Source organism: Lytechinus pictus, chromosome 9, assembly GCF_037042905.1.
Source record: "Lytechinus pictus isolate F3 Inbred chromosome 9, Lp3.0, whole genome shotgun sequence".
NCBI classification, from domain to species: domain Eukaryota; kingdom Metazoa; phylum Echinodermata; class Echinoidea; order Temnopleuroida; family Toxopneustidae; genus Lytechinus; species Lytechinus pictus.
In genome coordinates this window covers 16,228,091-16,249,126 of record NC_087253.1, presented here as the reverse complement: position 1 = coordinate 16,249,126, position 21,036 = coordinate 16,228,091, and the positions used below count along the sequence as shown (strand labels likewise).

Below are 21,036 nucleotides of genomic sequence, written 5' to 3'. Positions count from 1 at the left end.
GTTAATACATTGTCTACCTAGATCCAGTCAAATGATTGGCTGAGCATGCTTTTCATGGGGATTTGCGAAACAATGCAAACAAAATATGGATGTTATTTTGATCGTTCAAAGCAAATCGGCTCTTTAACAAAAAAGACTATCTTATATATACATGTATTTGCAAAGCTTATAGAGTCAAGGAAAGTGTGATTTAATCCTAAGAGAATATAATAATAGAGGTGCCATATGTCATCTTGCAAGAGTTGAAAGATAACATATCTTGGCATCTCGGGTATTAATTTCTCCTCTTTGGAAAACATCACATTTTCCAAACACTACATGCTTTGCAGAAAAATAGTCCCTCTTGGAATATTTAAGCATTTACAGGCCCAACAAAATTCTATATTACACCCCATGTCAGTCAAAATAATGTTGTAATATAGTGACCTAAATTGCCTTTTTGGTACATGTACTATGAAACTTTTTGTTTAAATTCTGTATCTTTATACTTCATAATTTGTTTAAATTTTTTTTAAATAAAAAATATTACCTTTTGATTCTACAATGTTAAATGGACAATGATACATGTTCCAGCCCCCCCCCCCCAGAAAAAAATGGACATCAACAAGACAAACTATAACACCTGGGGTACCCCCCCCCCCCCCCAAGATTTCTGTGTCTGCCACTGACATGTACTTAATGTGTTTTCTAAACAAACTAATCAAATATGAATAGGAATCAAATGGGGACATATTAGTTTCTATTCAAATTCTCAGAATTGAAGAGAATCCGAAGGAAAAAGATGAATAGAATCTATTCTAAATAAGAATAGAAACAAATATGTCCCCATTTGATTCCAATTTAGATTGGTTTGCTTTTAGAGTGTTATAATACAGAAATAATAGGATAGACCCTTAGCTGAATTCTTGATGTTTTTTCTTCTTTTTATTCATTATCGGAGGCATGTTGTATTTAACATATACACAGAAAATACCTAACAATTTTGAACTAAAAGTGGTTAGAGAAGAAAAAACGACATATATGTACAAAACAGCTATTTCATAGTGGTTGAATACAATCCAATATAATCACATAGCTAAAGAGATAATGACCACTTGCGCCTGCCCCCAAGCAATTACTACTTATCCACATGGGTTTGAAGATAAATCATGTTTATCTGGTATTGTTTTATATACATTATACATTTACCTCTGTAACCTTTGTTTGAAATTCCTCTCCAAATGAATACTTGTTAGCACATTGAATACAAGAAGCAAATAGTACAAGATATTATGATAAAAGAACTACAAATAGGTAATGTTTCATGTGTATTAACCTCTGTGTCCTTTGACCTACATAACCCTAAACAAAATTAATTCATCTTCCCATGATGAGGCATGCTGGTGTCAAGTTTAAAGTGCATCTTTTAAGATTAATGATTGATATAAATTATCGCATTGATGAAATAGCAAGAAAGTCACATGGACAACAAGAAAAAAAATAATGCTTCTGGCACTATATTTGCTTGAAAAAATAACAATACAACTGCATTTTACCTCAAATGAAATAACATAACACAAAACTGGCTTTTGAATGGGCACAGGATAAGATGGTTAAAATGTGTTCATCACTTGTAGATCATATAGGCAAATGAATTTGAATTTGAATATTCGGTTTTAAAACACTTAAACTTATGTCAGTCATAACAGGGAAGAAACACAAGATGAAAAGAAGATTGCAGTGTGCTATGCTACTGGTCAGATGCATTGCTATGTCAGTGCATACATTAACCTCTGCTATGCATACCTAAAGCCCCCAGCTATGGTTGACAATAACATAAACCCAGTCTTACTGTATCCATGGATTGGGAAAGAGACTGATACAAAGAAGAAAAAAAAATCATTCTAATTAATTGACAATCTTCTGGCCCTGATAATCTTATCTGCCATAGGCCTACCTTAAATTTACTACTTTTTCATCACTCTGTATAGTAAAATATGAAACAAATGACTTGGTGAAATAAAAGCATATTATTAAAAAAAAAAAAGATTATTCATTACAAAAAGGCCAACCATCTACTTTAAAATGGATTATAAAAAAATAACAGATTTGCATTTTCTCAATAGTCTATTATGAATGATTAACATAAATTAATAATTAAAAAGGAAAAACAAAGAGAAATGTCCAAGAGAGAAAACTCTATTCTTGATAACTGTTTTACATTACAAAACAGAGGCTACATAACATTTTCAATCATGAGGGCGGGGGTTGGGGGGGGGGGGGGGGGGGGGTCATTGACTAACCGAATGAATGAGTTCATTTGAGGCTCTGTTTACACCTGTGGAATATCATTAACAGTGGTTGAAGAAATGCATAAAAAAAGTTACCTAACATACTGAACAAGAGCATCACGCACTACAGATGCTGATGGTGCAGGCCTTTGATTTGGCAAAGGACAAGGTGGCTGAAACTCTCGTAATTCATGAGCAACATCAAGCCACTCGTCATCTGGCTCATCGGACTGCATCTGACAAAGGTTATGCAAGGTACAACACGCTCCAACAATATTAGTTACGTTCTCAAGAGCGCTGTCATTGCGCTTCAATAAGCATCTCCATCGCCCCTTCAGTCTACCAAAACTACCTTCGATGACCATTCTCGCCCTGCTGAGCCTGTAGTTAAAGTTAGTCTGATCTTCAGTCAGACGACCATTATCGGCAAAACCTTTCATTAGCCATGGCAGCAGTGGGTAGGCAGGGTCCCCAAGTATCATCAGCGGAACATCTTGGCCATTGATGTTTCTTGTCATCTGGTCAAAAACAATGTATTGAAAATGATAATAATGAAATATAATCATTTAATAATATTAATAACATCAATACTAAGTAGAGGTCTATTTTAATATCATGAAGATGTTTAGAAAAATATATATTAAAATTAATTCATTAAAATACACATTGATCATGCTGATGAACATGCAGGCCCGTAGCCAGGGGGGGGGGGCACGTGCCCCCCCCCCCAAGATCACACACCCATCCTTATAGACCCCTCCCCAGGACGTTGATCAATTACATGTATGTGCCCCCCAAACATCAAACACTGGCTATGGCCCTGCTGATGAAATATCAAAATCACACAAACCTCAGTGTTTTTAGATGAATAGGTGGAGCAAACTAATGGTAGCCTATTATTACTTATGAAATTTTAAAAGAAGATCTACCCTTATTCTAGGCTTGATTTCTCTAGGTTTATTTATTGTTTTAAATCCTTTGTTTATATTATCCCTTTAAAAAAATGAAATGTGCATGTTACTATTGACTTGTAGATCTATGAGATTTTAAATGATTGTAGTCTATCATAATCTTTTGTGGCTTAAATCTTTAATAATAAAATGAAATTTAATTCAAGTTTTATAAATTAGATTTAAAAGTAAACGTACATTTGGAAGCAGTTCTCCATTTTCCGCTCTTCGGTGAAAAGAAGAGTTTGCCAGCACCCGGGCATCGTGGCAGCGTCCTGGCCATCCTACCATGATATCTGTGAACATGTACTTATGGTCACAAACTGCCTGGAGAATGACAGAGTACCATCCCTTTCGATTATGATAATCAGCATGGTAATTAACAGGTCCAATTATAGGGATATGGGTTCCATCAATGGCACCTGCAACTTGGGGAAACCCCATGTCCTCGAACCCCTGAACAGTTGCCCGTAATCTATCTCCAGAAGGAAAGGTAATATATCTTCTCATTAGTTCTTGTACAATTACAAGGCAGGTGTCGTTGACGATGACATTGGCGGTACATCTCGCTACCCCAAAAAGATGCCCGATTGTTCGATACTCGCAGTTTGTGGATAAACGCCACAGAGTTATGGCAACTCTCTTTCTGACACAAACTGCTTTACGCCATCGTGTGTTTTGGCGACGAATAGCCGGTGCTAGCTCACCACACAGAAAATCAAATGTCGACTTGTTCACACGGAAATTTTCACGAAAATCTCTTGCCGTGAATCTCCCTTCCACTATCCTCTCCCAGAAATGTCCAGATCGCTCCTTCATCCACACACTCCTTTCCACGGTGCAGGCAAACGTTATAGCACATAACAAAAAATAGTACCGTACTCGCCGACGACGTGCTTCAAACTCCCGGAATCGCCTTTTTTGAGCACGTCGAAATTCCCTCCTTCGATCAGAAATAATAGTTACGATATTCTTAACCTTCATAATGCAATTATATAAACAAAATATGGAGGTAAGATATGTGTACGGATCGGTCGCGATGTCGATGAGATCCAATGCAATTAAAAAGACCTGCAAACCGCGCGAAAATATTAAGCGTTTGTTTACATGAAGTGCGCCCCAACGTCAGCTCGTGAAAAGGCGACGTGAGGCCGGCCTATGTGTAGACGCAAAATTGCGGGCCCGAGACTATGTGTAACAGGGGTTTGATGATTTTGAGGCGGCTTCAAATTGCAGGCGTGAGGCCGCCTCCGGGGCCGGCTTTGAAAGCCGACGCATGTGTAACAGGGGTCATATTCTTGGACATATATCTCTTGGAGGGTTGTCACAACTGAAAGGGCCACATCCTGATCCACACTCCTCAAAGGTCATACCCTCAGAGCACGCAGAACAGTTCACCTTGATGTCACCAACGTAGAAATCGGCAAAGCATCCTCCGCAATAGTTTGGTCTGGATAGAAGAAAGCCCCATACAAAGATATCAAGTGCCTAAATCACTCCCAGATTATTATATTTCTGAAGTAGGGAATGGGAAATAAATAGGAATCGGGAGAGATCGTGTAAAAAAGAAATTGACTCAGAAACGGGGCGTAGTTTTAGCAGTAGACGGACACAGGGACGGTGCAATGGTAACTTGATAGGGGCAGGCAAAGCGACCTTAGGGCGGCATCATATTCTTTTTTTATAATTTAATTATCGGGTTATTGTGCACTTAATTATAATTTGGTTTATAATTGCAAATTTAGTTTTGCTCTTCTCTTCTTAAACAGAGGTAATCGCACACTCCCCCAGTGGCGCCGCCCCTTGTACGCTTTGCTGACGATTTCAACAACAAATAATCAAAATAATGGTATCTTATAGCTTCTTCCGTCATAGGCTGATTTTTTTTAGGATTATGTTTAGACGGTTTACACAAACGTGGTTAATTACTTGATTATGGTTCTATTGTTAATCATGAATTCTATATACCAATGGAGAGAGCAGAAGGAAGGGGGGGGGGGTGATGCTTACCGACACACAGCACCAGGGTATGCGAAACATTGCGAATATTGACATGGGTCCGTTACACAGTTCCAAACATCAGTGCAGCTTTCTAAACATCAACGAGAATTATACCAAAAAAAATATCGTTTTTACTTACATAAAATCATTTCATAGTCTGAATTATAATATTCACCTGACATGTTGTGGCGAGCACCTATAATCCTAGCTACATTTGGCAAGTTACAAATCGATGCGGAGCTAAGAGGTTCGAGTCCTAGCTTGCATTACTAACCGATGGTGACCGGGGGTGGGGCACTCGGACATGGAAAGGGTAGGGGTGCGCTGCCCTAAGATATAAGGCCATACGCTTAAGATCTGAAATCACTATGAATTGATGGGCTAAAGGCGACCGCACACCTTACGATTGGTCTGCGACCCGATTTCAGAATAAAATGTTGTAAAATGTTATGCTAATATTGAGACTTGGAATGTCTTACTGTGTAATGTTTGAAATCATCGTACGAATACCTATATTCAAATCTGTGACTGTGCTATCATCCTTCTTAGCATAAAAGCGAATTTAATATCTAGTCGTAATGACGTCATAGCAGTCGTACGATTCGCTACAATTTGAAACCAATTTGGCCTTTACTCCAAAATAAAGGTTTGCAATCTTTTAATATGGTTATATTAGTATTCTTTCAATTAATTTCAACCTCAAATAAAATGATATGTTCTATTCACAATTTCAGAAAATGAGCAAAGTGCGATTTGTTCCAAAATCGGATCGCGAACAGTCGTAAGGTGTGCGGTGGCCTTAAGATCTAGATGGCCCTCAGCAAATGTGTGTGCTTGGGTACTACCGCAGAATTGAACATGAAAAGAAGAGGCTTGTGGTTGGTCAATGAAGAAGGGTGAAAATCGTATCCTTTGGAACTGCTGGCAGGGCGTGAAAAGGGGCCGGCCTCATGGGCCGCACATACCCTTACTGCATTCATAGGCGAGTGCCCCGGAATGGTGACGTTAGAGGTCGGTCCTATACATAGATAGTAATATTTGATTGATACATGTCTGACAAAACTGATCGCACACACACACACCTCCCACACACACGCCTGGACACCAGAACAGGTTCAATGTTTTGTTGTAAGGAGTGATAGGATACCCGTACTGCCATTATGCATGAGTTCCCCCGGGATGGGAACATTATAAAGGTCGATCACACACACATGCACGCACCTCCCACACACGCATGCACGCCAGAACAGGTTTCTTCTTTTTTTTTGAGCAGGTTAAATGTTTTGTTGTTTCGTTGTAAAGAATGATAAGATAACATACCTTGCTCACAGTACACCCCCGTAAATCCAGCTGGACATATGCACATCGGAACATCTGCTGGAGCACTGCAGCTACCACCGTTACGACAAGGAAAGTCATGACAAGGATCTCGGAGAGCTGATTGAGCATAAGTGGAGAAAACACATCACATAATTTGAACTACAGCTAGTAAACAAAGATACGTTACACAAAATATGTCGTGACTCTTTTTATCTTAATAATAATAACGATTATGATGATGGATATTGTAAAGAAGGATTATGACGATTAAACTTGTTGATGATAGTGATGGTGATGATTGTTATTATGATGATGATGATGATGATGATAGCAATAATACCCATACTGCCATTATGCATGATTGCCCCGGGATGGCAAACATACATAAATAATCAGATTTAATTGATACACGTCTGACAATTAACTGATCGCGCGCACGCGCACACACACACACCTCCAACACACACATGCACACCAGAAAAAGTTGAATGTTTTCTCGTTATGTTGTCAGGAATAATACAATTACTAACCTTGCTCACAGTACACCCCCGTAAATCCAGCTGGACATATGCATATCTGAACATCTGCTCGAGCAATGCAGCTACCACCGTTACGACAAGGAAAGCCGTAACAAGGATCTCGGAGAGCTGATTGAGCAGGAGTGGAGAAAACACATCACATAATTTGAACTACAGCTAGTAAACAAAGATATGTTACACAAAATATGTCGTGACTCTTTTCATCTTAATAATAATAACGATTATGATGATGGATATTGTAAAGAAGGATTATGACGATTAAACTTGTTGATGATAGTGATGGTGATGATTGTTATTATGATGATGATGATGATGATGATAACAATAATACCCATACTGCCATTATTCATGATTGCCCCGGGATGGGAAACATACATAAATAATCAGATTTAATTGATACACGTCTGACAAAAACTGATCGCGCGCACGCACACACACACACACCCTCACACCTCCAACACACACATGCACACCAGATAACGTTGAATGTTTTGTTGATTTGTTGTAAGGAATAATACGATAACATACCTTGCTCACAGTACACCCCTGTAAATCCAGCTGGACAGATGCACATAGGATAATCTGCTGGAGCACTGCAGCTACCACCGTTACGACAAGGAAAGCCGTGACAGGGATCTCGGGCTTAAGTGGAGAAAAACAAATCACCAGATTTAAATTTCAGTAAACAAATAATGCACCATATGAAATGCCGCGGTAATAACAATTATGATAATTATATAATATTGACTGGCTTTTAGGGAGATATCATATATAATTCCCGAAGAAATCTCATATTGCCCGAGTCTTGACGAGGTCAATATGAGTCTACTTCTAGAATAATAATACTCAACATTTATAACGCGCTTTTCCCACATGGCCCAAAGCGCTCACAATTTCAGTTAACTTATTAATACAAAAAAAAATCAGAATGACATATTAAATGTTGCCTAGAACAAAAGAGTTTTAAGGGACTTCTTAAAGGACTCAATTGTTGGGGATTGTCTTATTGTGAGAGGGAGTTTGTTCCATTCTATTGTGGATGTAACCGTGAATGTTCTATCTCCGGTCTGTTCTCTTTTACTTGGATAATATCCATATTATGTTAATTTAAGTCTACTGAGTAAAATAAAATATGGTATTTCCCGAAAATTAAAGCTTGTATGGAATTCAAATTTGTAACAATCTATGATTGTTTGTCTGTTGTATATCCGACATCAGGATATTCGTTGATGAAGTAATTGTGACGTATATTCAATATAGCGCAGGCGCGCACATACACTTAACGGCAACCGCACATTATCCGATGGAATATCTTACTGTGCAATGTTTATAAATCATTATACGAATATCTACGTTCAAATATGTGTCTATATGCTATCATCCTTACTTAAGAAGAGCGAATTTCATATCTAGTCGTAATGACGTCATGGCAATCGTACGATTTGCTACGATTTAAAACTAATTTGGTAAAGGCTTGCATCATCCAAAAAAAATTATATTATTATTTTTTTAGTTAGAGGTAAAAGACAGTAGTTGCAGCAGACATTTATTTCATGAGAAAGTCTATTAAATCAAGGTTAATTGGCAAACTATTATCATACATCTAGATCTGGTACATTACTGGAAACTTATCTTTCTAAAATCATTAAATCTTAGCTAAAATTCGACAATTCTGGTGATCACTAACACAGAAAAGCATATGTGGGACAGTGAATTAATATTGCTTTGAAGGATACTCGACATTTGAAGGAATTCTGTGCTTATTTTGCTATTTTTTTTTGCAATTACGCATTTTCTTCCAGAGCTATTTGGCAAATATTATTTTTATTTATACCTACAAACACTCTGGTGGTTGTGGATTCTGTTCGAACTCATTTTGAGATCGTTACCACGAAGGGCATTTATCTTTAATTTGAACCTCAAATAAAAATACACTTTTCATCCACATTTTCTGAAAATGAGCAGAATGCGATTTGTTCCAAAATCGGAACGTGGACTATTCGTAAGGTGTGCAATGGCCTCAACGCGTCAACATCTATATGAGCGTACACCAGCCTTGCGCTTAGGTTTGATGAAATGTATATACGAATATCATCGACCGACAGTTTTCTACATAGGCGCAATAGGAAAATGACAATTTCGGCGACGAGGGGTGTATGAATATTATGGTCCTAGTCATTCAGTTGAAGCCTTGCTGGCATTGTGACGTATTTCCTGTTGAGTTAATCAATCAGACGTACAATACGCGTTCATATCTTGTCTCCAAGACGCTTTATTCAGGTAATCATTATAACGAGGATGTTGAGTTGATATTGATGATGATAACATTTGTTGATGATTAACATGATTGTAATTGTGATGATGATGGCCATGATAACAATGATGACTTAAAAATCGTATACATGCTTTTAGGTACACATTTCATGGATGTAAACTTTGATAGAGGTAAGAAAAATATTTAATACTGCTTTGAATTTAAAAGAATACCGTGAACTGATTACTAACAATCAGAAAGTCACTATACTGACACAATTTCATTCGTATCAACCATGGACTGCAGAATACCCCCCCTCCTGCAAATTAGGACAAGAAAAAAAACGCATTTTTTACGGAACTTGAGACTTGAGTGAAATATTGTTGAATTTATAGACGAACAAATGGTGCAAATTGGTTCTTCACATCAGTAGCATAATGAGCCAGCAATTGTTATAGGGTCAAACACGACATGTATGGCACACTCTATAAAAAGCTGCGAGCGAGCGAAGCGAGCGATCAAGAAATTAAAAACAGTTAAAATACTTAAAACAAAAATTGAATTGTATGGTAGATTTGAAATTTTATCCAGAAAATAATGATAATACTAATTCACCCTTCTCTTCCCTTTTCATCTTTTGTTTCTTGGTCGTAAAAGTTCAAGGCGCCCATGGTCTAAAGAACCACTTTCCCCATCTGTACGCCATGCGATGCTCCACGTGGAAGACATGTTTAATGATACTTCAACCAGCTATATTGCAGAAGCTGAAATGAATACACTGCACTGCATTTCAAGTTTTCAACGTACAATGTGATTTGTATCGAAGTTATGGCATCACTACTCTATTCTTTAGCATTTTAACATTTTTATACCGTATTTCGGTAGTACAGGATGAAAAGTCTCAGCTACACAAATTTGGTGGGAATAGGTCCATGGGGCCCAGGATATGACCCCAAGAGTGTCTGATTAGCCCCACCGAAAACAATGTGTTATTTGCCTACTTGATAACATTTAAAATCAGAAGATTAATACATTGATGTCAATGGGGCTAGTTTTGTATTCATGAGGTCATATCGTGGGTCCCAATCAAACGATTCCCACTACATTTAGGTCGTGGAGATATTTCACCATGCTCCACCACCGAAATATGGTCGTATAAAAAGTAGTATTTGAAATTTGATGATGTCTCACTTCGGTGCTATATAACCATACGATTTTACTTACAGTATTGACACCCTTCTCCAAAAAACCCAGGTCTACATGCACAGATCGGTCCAGTTGGCTGTATTTGGCATGTTCCGTTATTCATACAGTAACCATCACAATCCGTTGCGTTAGATCCTACAGGTGAAACGAGAACACGAATATTGAATGGGTCGTATGGTCCAGTGGTTAGAGCATTGGACTCATAATCGCAAGGTTGTGAGTTCGAATCCCCACTCTGCCATTGTCTCCACTTTGATAAAAAAAGGTCCAAGAGTAATATCTATCAGTGTTTCCTAGGTATTTGATTATATATTAGCTTGGCGTTTACCAGCAAACTGCTGTCCTGCCGAGTCCCTACTGGAGTTACCATAAACAGAAACAGAAACCGTGGGTGGGGGGGGGGGGGGGGTATCGAATGTGCGGGCGCTCCCCGTAAAATGTTAAAATGTAATGGAGCAGCAATGAAGCGTGCATTAATTGCGCACCCCAATGAGCGAAATTTTTGGGAGACGAAATGTCATTAGTTTTTCACTAATGAATTTTCTTTTTTTGCTTGCTTATTATTCTTAAAGACATATTGTCACCCCGTAAAGGTACGACACTTGATCGTTTTCTCCCATACTAAACGTTTGATGCACAATGTTCAGTGGTATGTACAAAGTATCAGCGGACTTAATATAGAACCTTGTGGGACGCCTGATAGATCTTCAAACATTCAGTGGAACAATTATTAACTGTAACAAAATATCTCATGTCTGTTAAATAGGATTCCAGACAGTCGTATTATTTCCCTTTGATACCATAAAACTTAAAGTATACATCCAAAGAAAATTCACGAAAGTGATGATTATAGACAAATTATATATGAATGGAAAGGTCTTGTCTTTTTATACACAAATATGTCACTAAAAAGTCTTATTGATGTCGTGGAAATGCAAGAAATGAAATTATTAGAGACCCTTCTCAGCCCCCAAGCCGCCCCCAGACAGACAGTCACGCGATCAAAAACAGTCGAGAATAATGACGTCACATGATCGACTCACTCTGTGCAAGCCAGCAGTACACTGATAGCTGATTCACCTTCCTGGTCTCTATTTTTCTTCGAATTTACCGTTTTCTTCATGTATTGTGATATCCGAATTCTGTTTTCGACAACTTCAGACTATAAGGGAACCAAAAGTGTGTTATTTTGCCCGTTTTTTATTGAATTGTGAACCGGAAAGATCGATTTTGTCCACTCGACAGTCTTCGTTGTGTTGCTCTACTAACTATTGAAAAACTCCAAGCTGCACGGTCCCATTCACTTGCTCCCGATGCATGTTGCAGGCTACGCTGTTTGATCCAGTCAAAAGTCAAGGTAAGCATGTTTGGAAACTGTACTTGTTCTGACGATGCATTCAGGTCAGATGACATATACAGATCTGATATAAGTTTAGAATCATGCATTTTGGCATTTTAACTACTATTAAAATTAAAAAGTTTTTATTTTAGAAATAATGTTTTTGTAGAATTCCAGCAGATTTTTTCTTCAGATTTCTAAAACTGGTCAGGACTCAGGCAGGCGATTAAATTATTTAGGAGCACTGGTATAGACCATGGCTGAAAATCTGCTGTTTCAGAGGAATGTTTAAGTTTTTATTATACACAGAATTATATCACCATGATGCCGATGTCATGAAGCCAGACAAATTTTCAGCAGTGATTACCCTGATTCCTGGCCAAAATCACTCACACGTATTGCGAGGTTAGTATTAGTATACTAACCTCGAACCGCGTTTGGCAGTGGATTTCTAACTAGTGGGTCGCGCGTGCTGGGATCTCACTTCTTGGGTCCACGATTTCTATGGCTTGAATTTTCTGTGCGCGGCGGCATGTAATGAACCCTTGGGTGGGCCAAAATTAGAGTCTGGTGTTTCTTTCTGATTTGAGTGTTGCTGCATATATGTATGCGTAATGCCTTCAACAATGAAGATAAATGCAATCTTTGTAATGACACAGAGACTCAGAGAGCACCGTACCTCAAGTGATGTTCGTGTAGTCTCCACTTCACTACTGCTACAGCCCACACTACGCTACACACCTACCCGGGTAGGTGTGGCGTACATGTACGGTAGTGTAGCGGTAGTGAAGTGGAGTGGGGCCTACACAAACATCACTTGAGGTAGAGCACCAGTGTTTTGAATGGAACTTTTCAGGTGTCTAAACCTACTATCATTTGTTGTTGACCGGGAATTACATGCCACCGCACGTCATCAATCATCACGATAATTAAATTCATACTTTGATTTGATTATTTAAACTACTTCTTTTTTTCTCTCTTCTACACACAGATCTGCACACTTGCTGACTCTGGTGACTTCTGGTCTCTGCTTGCTACCTCAATCTGGGAGATTCCAGCATGTCCTTTTACTATGATTTGGATATAGCCATTTTTTTCTTCACTCTTTCCAGGACCTACGGTTTGCAAGTTGTGGACTGATAATGATACAAAAGAAAAATTTTCTTTATCAATCTTGGAAACAATTTTGAGCACAGTTTTGGAGAGAACTAAGAAATTTGACTTGGACAGGAATACAGCTTGTCAAAAATAATAACACACAATTTAAACGAAATAACAATTTTAATGTTACTAGGGCATTTTGCGAGAAATGTTATACTCAATCACACGTCCCAAATCAAGGGTAAGTCCTTTGATTAAACATGTGGTTGAATTGCGATTGCAACTCGACCTTATTACACTTGAATTTGAATTTAAGACTTACCCTTGATTTGCAATTGAACATAAGTTTCTTGCAGTGCCCCATAATTATGTTTTGTTATCAGATATTCAACGTGCTGATTTTTCTCGAAAGGTATAATATATTTGTCCTTTTAAACGGTATTTGAATATGGGTACGCCTTTTATTTGTTTTCCACAATATTTATTGCATGTATGAACAGAAGTGAAATATTTATTGTGAAGCACTGTGAATGTGGTGTGCTGTTGTGTGATGGTTCATCATTTTTGTTATAAGACTGAAAGCCTGGTGGATGTGAGGAAGTGGCCTGGATGAAAGAAAAGTGAACATGTGTCCAATTACTGATTTGCATATTCTAAGACAATTTTGTTTCTGGATAAATTTTGCTATGCATTCCCTACATTAAGAGTAAAGGAGAAGTCCACGCAATCAAAAATTCATTTGAATTTAAAGAAAAATAACAAGATATTGCAGGAAATTTCATAAAAACTTTGATTCAAATTTATATAATTACTATTTTACAGTTCCGTAAATATAACCTATTGTGATCAGATGAAGAGTTTCCTATCGTCAAATCTGCAAAGAATAAAAAACAAAATGCCACAAAAAATAGAAACGAATGTGATGTGAGTGACAACTCTAATTTGCATATCATTGTTTTGTGTATATGACTGTTTTGAGTAAAAACAACCAGGGAAATTACTCTATTCAAATAATTTTTAGTTGATGTGGACTTGACTTTTAACTCTACCCCTCCCATCCCAAAAAAGAGTAGAAATAATCTAATCAAGAACTTGAAAATCAAAAGCAGCAATTAAGAAGCAAGATTTGATAAATACAGGTCTGAATAGAATTTCACAAGAAAATAAAAAGAGAAAAAAAGATGGGTAGGGACGGGGAAGGAATAAAAAAAAATACCCAGAAAAAAAAAATCCGAGTTTCGAACCAGGGTCCTCGCACATGACAAAACAAAGGGACGCATTTGGCCACAGACCATCACCTTATCGGAAAGGCATTTTTAAAATATATGAAAGAAAGTCCGCTCGCCGCTGTTTCCTAATAATGCTTCGGCAATTCAACTGCAATTTGAGTCATTTCGCGATGGATATTGCCGTGTTTTTTTTGTGGTTCCTGACTTTGCTACTTAATGAAATTTCATAATTTTTGTTCAGTCATAAAGAAGAATGTCTATGCTTTATATTGATTATAACATTAATGTGACGCAAGTGTGATTTCTACGTGAAAATATGCTTTGTTTATTCACATATATTTCTTGAAAAAAAAAAATTCTAAGCTAAATATCGGTAACCAAAATACGTTAAATGTGCACTTTTTTTTCACTGTTCAGTAAATTCAAACTTTTATCTATATAACAAAACCAATCTTAAGAGGAATAAACAATTCTAAGAGCAAAAAACGCTGATTGGAAAAATCGTCTCCAATGGGCTGCTGTCAGCTCAGCTGCTCACTGCTCATTGTGTGACGTCACTCAGCTGGAGCTCGCAAAAGGACCGGTGGAAGGCAGAAATATGGCATGAAAATAAATCATTTTTGAGAGCTGATTTCTGCAATCTCTGATCACTATTTTGAAAAGTGAAGTTATATATCTGATTAGTAATACTTCCCCTTTACAATGATGACCAAATAAAGTCATTATAAAATACTTTTGATTCTTCGGATGTATACTTTAAGCTTTGCAAGAATTGTTTGTGTAGAATAACAAAATATGAAAGATTAAACTAATAAGCGCAAAAGTTTTGAAAACCCCTATGTTATTACAACCGTTGAAATATAATTCAATTTGAACAATGTGTTCTGAACTTCGACTATTAATAGTAGACTCGGGTGAACCGTACTTACAGAAAATGAGCTGGTAAAAGTGTAGTGGAAAGCTAAAATGATTCTTTGCATTCTTTGTACTAGAGAGAAGTAATACCCAAAGTGAGAAAAAATGCTAAACATTGTTTTGAATGTCAAAGTAATGTAAGTACTGTAGTGATAATTGCGAAGAATAAATTAAATGTCACTTGGGGCATTATTTCACTCTTGTCAGCCATGGAATGCAGACCCCACCCCTCCTCCCGGAAAACGATAAAAAAGAGTGCCATCTAACGTACTTTTTAATCCTTACGCCCCTCATTCCATAAACAAATTCCCGTTTGGAGGCCACACACCCCTTCCCTTTCCAAATCCGATTACCCCCACCCCCCCCGACCAACCTGGGGAACCATCTTCACACATTATTGACATCCTTCTCCTAGAACCCTGTGCCCCATCTTACAAAGAGTTACGATCGACCCGATCAACCACAACAATGGAAAGCCAGCAATATCAACATCTAATGCTTGTTTGATCAAAACATTTTTTCGAGATTAGATTTATATTTATACATTCAGTGCTTTTTTTTTTAATTCAGTGTGCTCCTCCTTGTTTATAAAGGACATTAATTATTTTTTTTGTTGTAGAAATTAATTATGACATTGATGGATTTCCATACAGTTGAGTTTGATCAAATCAATCGTAACTCTTCGTAAGCCGGGGCCCAGGTATGGTCATTAACATCGAAGCCTCTATTAGTATCCCGTAATTAGTAACCATCTGGAATAAAATTATTGGAAATGGTTTTTTGACTGATTTGAGTAGGTATTGGTGTCAACATTAAAAAAAAAAGTTAGGAGGAATACGGGTTGGGGAAAGTGCTTTTTTTCAAGGTCAAAGGTCAATGACCTTTTTAAATATACTGTATCATGGTATCTTCGAGATGAAATATTACAGGTTGGTGATCATGGTGTCAAAATGCACAGATTCTTACAAGAAGATCAAATAAAATCAAGTTAAGTACCTATAATACTCATTCACCCATGAAATTCAAGGTCAAAGCATTTCAAAGGTCAATGACCTTTTTAACATTATGTACCATATACGGTATAATGGTATCTCTGAGATGAAAAGGCGCAGGTTGGTGATATTGGTGTCAAAATGCAGGGGTTCTTACAGGAAGATCAAAAAAAAAAATTAAGTACCCAGAATGCACATTAAACAATAACATTCAAGGTCAAAGCCTTTCAAAGGTCAATGACCTTTTTTTTACATTATATACCATATACGGTATAATGGTATATCTGAGATGAAAAGGCGCAGGTTGGTGATATCGGTGTCAAAATGCAGAGGTTCTTACAGGAATATCAAATAAAATAGAATTAAGTACCCAGAGTGCACATTAAACAATAACATTCAAGGTCAAAGCCTTTCAAAGTTCAATGACCTTTTTTTACATTATATACCATATACGGTATAATGGTATCTCTGAGATGAAAAGGCGCAGGTTGGTGATATTGGTGTCAAAATGCAGAGGTTTTTACAGGAAGATCAAATAAAATAAAATTAAGTACCCATAATGCACATTAAACAATAACATTCAAGGTCATAGCCTTTCAAAGGTCAATGACCTTTTTACATTATATACCATATACGGTATAATGGTATCTCTGAGATGAAAAGGCGCAGGTTGGTGATATCGGTGTCAAAATGCAGAGGTTCTTACAGGAAGATCAAATAAAATAGAATTAAGTACCCAGAGTGCACATTAAACAATAACATTCAAGGTCAAAGCCTTCCAAAGTTCAATGACCTTTTTTTACATTATATACCATATACGGTATAATGGTATCTCTGAGATGAAAAGGCGCAGGTTGGTGATATTGGTGTCAAAATGCAGAGGTTCAGCCTTTCAAAGGTCAATAACCTTTTTACATTATATACCATATACGGTATAATGGTATCTCTGAGATGAAAAGGCACAAGTTGGTGATATTGGTGTCAAAATGCAGGGGTTCTTACAGGAAGATCAAAAAAAAAAATTAAGTACCCAGAGTGCACATTAAACAATAACATTCAAGGTCAAAGCCTTTCAAAGTTCAATGACCTTTTTTTACATTATATACCATATACGGTATAATGGTATCTCTGAGATGAAAAGGCACAGGTTGGTGATATTGGTGTCAAAATGCAGAGGTTCAGCCTTTCAAAGGTCAATGACCTTTTTACATTATATACCATATACGGTATAATGGTATCTCTGAGATGAAAAGACGCAGGTTGGTGATCGTTGTGTCTAAATGCACATATTCTTACAGGAAGGTCAAAGAAGATAAAGTTAATCACATTGAATGCATATTAATCCATAAAGTTCAAGGTCAAAGGTCAATGACCTTTTTACATAGGCTATTTATCGTATAATGGTATCTCTGAGATAAAACGCTGCATGTTGGTGATTTTGGTTTCAAAAAGCAATTTTTGCAAGAAGATAAAAAGGCACAAAATAATCAAAGAACAATCCTTCACCTTTGGTATCCAAAGTCAAAGGTCAAAAGTTAATAAATATTTATATATCCATGCATGAGTCCCTCCAAAAAAGAAATTAATCCATTATATTTACATTTTATTTGTGAATAATAGAAAGAAAGGTAGCTATTTGTAATGAAAACTTGGATGTTTAATAATTTCTCTCTCAAATAAGGATAAAAAATGATCATGAAAAATATATTAAGGGGTTACCGTTAGAGGTCAATTAACTATGTCAATAACCTCAGGGAATTTAAGTAAATAGGTCGATATAACGTGATTGTGGCATGTAGGTATAGTGATTCTGATGGGAAAAAGACTGACCTGCGTGGAAAATGAACACAAATTTAATAGTTGAATCCTTGACCAATGATGATGTCAAAATACAAGTTCGAGGTGAAATTGAGATCAAATAGCACTTAAGTAATGTATTGCCAAAAGTGTAAAATTCATGTATGTTATAATTTGAAATGGTGAAGTTGTCTAAAGTAGCAGCATTTAGATAGGCATTTTATAAATCTAAATCAAGGTACTAATTTCTCTGTAGCAATATGTCACTAACCTCAAATGCTACAATCAATACTATAAAACTATAACTTAATCTGTAAATGGGAAGGATAGGCCTAACTCTTATGGGAAGCATCATCCGAGAACATTTTCATATAGCCAGGGACAATGATGAAGAATTAAAATAAGGCAATCATTATAGAGCTGCAGCTTTTGTCATAGTAAATAAAGTTAAGTGTCTCAACTTCAGTAAAAAGTAATTAAACTCTTAAAAAACCTTCTGACATTTTCAGGACTTTGATCTGGCCAATTCAATGAAAGCCTAACGTTCTGTCAAGGGATATCAGACCAGGATCTATATTATTACTGATATGTTGCACAGCTTGATTCTCAAGAACTGGAAGTGGTGCTTTAGGAGTTTTGTTAGGTTGATGGATGTGTACTTGTAAGCTATCATATCCTTTTGAATCCATTATTATGTGCCTTATTTGTGCATGATAACAATCAGTTGTTCTGGACCAAATACATGATCCTTGTACAAACTGATACCTAGTAGAAATCTTTGTTGAAGTTGATATACATGCCATTTACTACATGTATGACAGAAGCTGCAGCTCTAATGATGGCCTTCTTTTCATCTTCATCATCATCCCTCTGCTGTTTGGAAATGCTCTCAGATGGTGCTAGCTGTGACATGAGAGTTAGACCTATCCTATCCATTTTCAGAAGATTAAGCTAATAGTTTATAGTATTTATTATAGCATTGAGGTGAGTGGCCTATCGCTGGAGAGAAAAAGACACGACAACCTTGATTTCGATATTATGATGCATTAAATGCTGCTATTTTATAAACATCATTTAAAATTATATACTTGATTTCATTTATTTTCTTATTGCTTTTGGCAACACATCGCAGTATATGAAGAAGTGTTATTTGGTTATCAACTTTTTTTACTTAATTTCCACTTATATTTTGGAAAGGGTTCATCGAACTCTGACCCCTAAATACATTCTCAATGACCTTCATTATTTCAGACTGAAATTATGTAACCTCCATGTTTTCATTACAAATTAGCCATCTTTATTTACATTATTCACAAATAACATATGAACACAAAATATATTTTTTTTGTTATTTTTATTTCATACATAATATATATATATATAATTATATATATATTTTTTTTTCCTCTGATCTTGGATTTCAAGGGTGAAAGTTTATTCTTTATACTTATTTTGGTGTTGTTTTATCTTCTTGTACAAGTCTTTGCATTTTGGCACCAAGATCACCAACCTGCGGTGTTTTATCTCAGAGATACCATTATTATTATCTAATGTTAAAAAAGACATTGACCTTTGGCCTTGAACTTCATGGGTGAATGTGCATTATCGATACTTAATTTCATTTGATTTAATCTTCCTGTAAGAATATGTGTATTTTGACACCAAGAACACCAACCTGCGCCGTTTTATCTTAGAGATACCATTATATAATATGTTATATAATGTATAAAAGGTCATTGACCTTTGGCCTTAAATTTTAAGGGTGAATGTGCATTCTAGGTACTTAATTTTATTTTATTTGATCTTCTGGTAAGAATCTGTACATTTTGACACCATGATCACCAGCCTGTACCTTATAATCTCAGAGATACCATTATACGGTATGGTATATAATGTAAAAAAAAAAAGGTAATTGAGCTTTGAAAGGATTTGACCTTGAATTTTATGAGTGAATGTGCATTCTAGGTACTAAATTTTATTTTATTTGATCTTCTGGTAAGAATCTGTACATTTTGACACCATGATCACCAGCCTGTACCTTATAATCTCAGAGATACCATTATACGGTATGGTATATAATGTAACAAAAAGGTCATTGACCTTTGAAAGGCTTTTACCTTGAATTTTATCGGTGAATGTGCATTCTAGGTAATTAATTTTATTTCATTTGATATTCTGGTAAGAATTTGTGCATTTTGACACCATTATCACTTTTTTGTTTTGTGTTGCGTGCTGTGTTGATGTGCTTACGTGTTGATGATTGCTTGAAGTGGTTGGTTGTGTTGAAAGGTGGTCGATGAGTGGTTGATCTCTTGTGTTGGTCTGAGCATCGTTTGATGTAGCTTCGTTGTTAGCATCGACGGTATGACAGCTAGTGCTCTTATGCCCAGGTTGTTTGCAAATTCTACACTTGATATCATTTGTGCAATGCGATGAGTGGTGGCCATTTTCTAGGCATTTTGAACATTTCTTTGTTTGCTCGGGCTGACCGGCGTGGAAAGCTCTGCCCCGAAATATATTTGCGACGTTGATCATTCTCGGCAGAGGTTGTGATGGTGGCTCTATATAACATACACGGTCTCCATTCAAACAGTTAATGAGTTGCCCATTTACTCGTAACTTCTGTCTGATCACTTGACTCTTTACGTTACATTTCAATTTTTCAAGGGATAATTTCACGAGGTCATCCCCGACAGATAAGGGAATATCCTTGATCGTTACCCTGGTTAACTCCTCATTATTTGTTTTTGTGAATGGGTTCGTATCGTACACTGGTAGACTTGTTTGCCTCATTTGCAGACCACTAGTGATGAGCTTAACCCTGTCTTCTTGCGTACCAAGGTAGATTCTCCATAACGATCCTATTCGTTGTATTCCTAAAATTGCGTCACTAGCAACAGACTTAGACAAGGCATGATAGAATTCCTCACCTGTAGGCATGTTGTTGTTAGCCGGGATGTCACGGGCTTGGATGAAGACGGGTTTCGGCCCATTGGGTACGTAAGCGTCCCGGCTGGGCGTAGCAGATTGGGCATACATTGCGTGTACTCTTCTGGCAAAAAAAATCGTCAAATATCTGTTGAATCGTTGAATGTTCCAAAAAAGATCTCAACACAGTAGAAC

General features: G+C 36.8%; 2 protein-coding genes across 2 annotated transcripts; both read right to left on the bottom strand.

Annotated features, from left to right (window-relative positions):
* Window positions 1-902: 902 nt before the first annotated feature.
* Window positions 903-20,952, bottom strand: LOC135155420 (delta-like protein 4). The gene is made up of 8 exons (XM_064104361.1): window positions 20,844-20,952; window positions 10,559-10,675; window positions 7,609-7,722; window positions 7,072-7,188; window positions 6,542-6,658; window positions 5,231-5,312; window positions 3,419-4,670; window positions 903-2,788 (listed from the first exon to the last, which is right to left on the bottom strand). Exons 1-7 carry the CDS (start codon window positions 20,950-20,952, stop codon window positions 4,511-4,513), a joined length of 816 nt encoding a protein of 271 aa, XP_063960431.1. The 3' UTR covers window positions 903-2,788; window positions 3,419-4,510.
* On the bottom strand, window positions 2,363-3,664 carry LOC135153069 (uncharacterized). The gene is made up of 2 exons (XM_064104362.1): window positions 3,509-3,664; window positions 2,363-2,788 (listed from the first exon to the last, which is right to left on the bottom strand). The coding sequence occupies exons 1-2, from the start codon at window positions 3,662-3,664 to the stop codon at window positions 2,363-2,365; spliced, it is 582 nt and encodes a 193-aa protein (XP_063960432.1).
* Window positions 20,953-21,036: the final 84 nt, after the last annotated feature.

Bases quoted from the DNA above. Each gene is read 5' to 3' on its own strand.
- LOC135153069 (XM_064104362.1), bottom strand. From the start codon at position 3,664: ATGGGGTTTCCCCAAGTTGCAGGTGCCATTGATGGAACCCATATCCCT. The intron at 2,789-3,508 runs GTAGGATGGCCA...GTTTTTGACCAG, and splicing joins ACATGTTCACAGATATCATG to ATGACAAGAAACATCAATGG.
- LOC135155420 (XM_064104361.1), bottom strand. From the start codon at position 20,952: ATGTATGCCCAATCTGCTACGCCCAGCCGGGACGCTTACGTACCCAAT. The intron at 7,723-10,558 runs GTAAGTAAAATC...TCTCCACTTAAG, and splicing joins TGGAGAAGGGTGTCAATACT to CCCGAGATCCCTGTCACGGC. The intron at 4,671-5,230 runs GTAAGCATCACC...TCTTCTATCCAG, and splicing joins TACCCTGGTGCTGTGTGTCG to ACCAAACTATTGCGGAGGAT.